This window comes from Buceros rhinoceros, unplaced genomic scaffold, assembly GCF_000710305.1.
Source record: "Buceros rhinoceros silvestris isolate BGI_N320 unplaced genomic scaffold, ASM71030v1 scaffold27035, whole genome shotgun sequence".
In the NCBI taxonomy this organism is placed as follows: Eukaryota; Metazoa; Chordata; class Aves; order Bucerotiformes; family Bucerotidae; genus Buceros; species Buceros rhinoceros.
In genome coordinates, this window is record NW_010414967.1 from 1 (window position 1) to 767 (window position 767).

Genomic DNA, 767 nt, shown 5'->3' on the forward strand with positions numbered 1-767 from the left:
ACACGTGCCGGGCGCGCAGCAGCGCCGGGCAGCACACGGCGCGGGCCTTCCTCCACGTGCACGGTGAGCGTCGTCCCCGTCGTCCTCGTGTCAGCCCTGCTGTACCCATGGTCCCTGTAGCCCTGTCATCTCCATCACTCCCATTGTCCCCAACATCCTCACCTACGTCATCCTTGTCACCCCCATCACCGCTATCATCTACATCACCCCCATTGTCCCCCGTCATCACCATCATCCCTGTCACCATCATCATCCTCATTGTCCATCTCCAGCATCCCACTGTCCCCATCATCCCCACCGCCAGCAGCATCCCTGTCACCCTCACCCCTGTCACCTCCCACCGCCCGCCATCCCCGTCACCCCCGTGAATTCCGTCACCTCCATCATCCCCTTCGTCCCCCCTGGTCCCCAACATCACCCATTGTCCCCATCACCCCCATCATCCCCCGTTGTCCCCATCATCCTCATCGTTCGCATCACTCATGCCACCCCCGTTGTCCCCATCATCCCCTGTTGTCCTCATGCCACCCCCATTGGCCCCATCTCCCCCATCATCCCCATTGTCACCACCATCTCCATCACTCCCATCATCCTCCATTGTCCCCATTGTCCCCAACATCACCCATCATCTCCATCACCCCGTCATACTCACTGTCCCCATCATCCCCCTTTGTCCCCATGTCCCCCATCATCCTCTCTGTCCCCGCCATCCCCAACGCTCCCATCACTGCCGTCCTCCTTGTCCCCATTGTCCCCAACATCTCCCA

The 767-nt window shown here is 60.9% G+C and overlaps 1 protein-coding gene across 1 annotated transcript; it reads left to right on the forward strand.

Annotated features, from left to right (window-relative positions):
• The first annotated feature begins 107 nt into the window (after positions 1-107).
• LOC104494456 (leucine-rich repeat extensin-like protein 5) lies at positions 108-368 on the forward strand. Its single transcript, XM_010137277.1, has one exon. It carries the CDS (start codon positions 108-110, stop codon positions 366-368), a length of 261 nt encoding a protein of 86 aa, XP_010135579.1.
• Positions 369-767: the final 399 nt, after the last annotated feature.

Coding starts and splice junctions, on each gene's coding strand:
- LOC104494456 (XM_010137277.1), top strand. CDS start 108: ATGGTCCCTGTAGCCCTGTCATCTCCATCACTCCCATTGTCCCCAACA.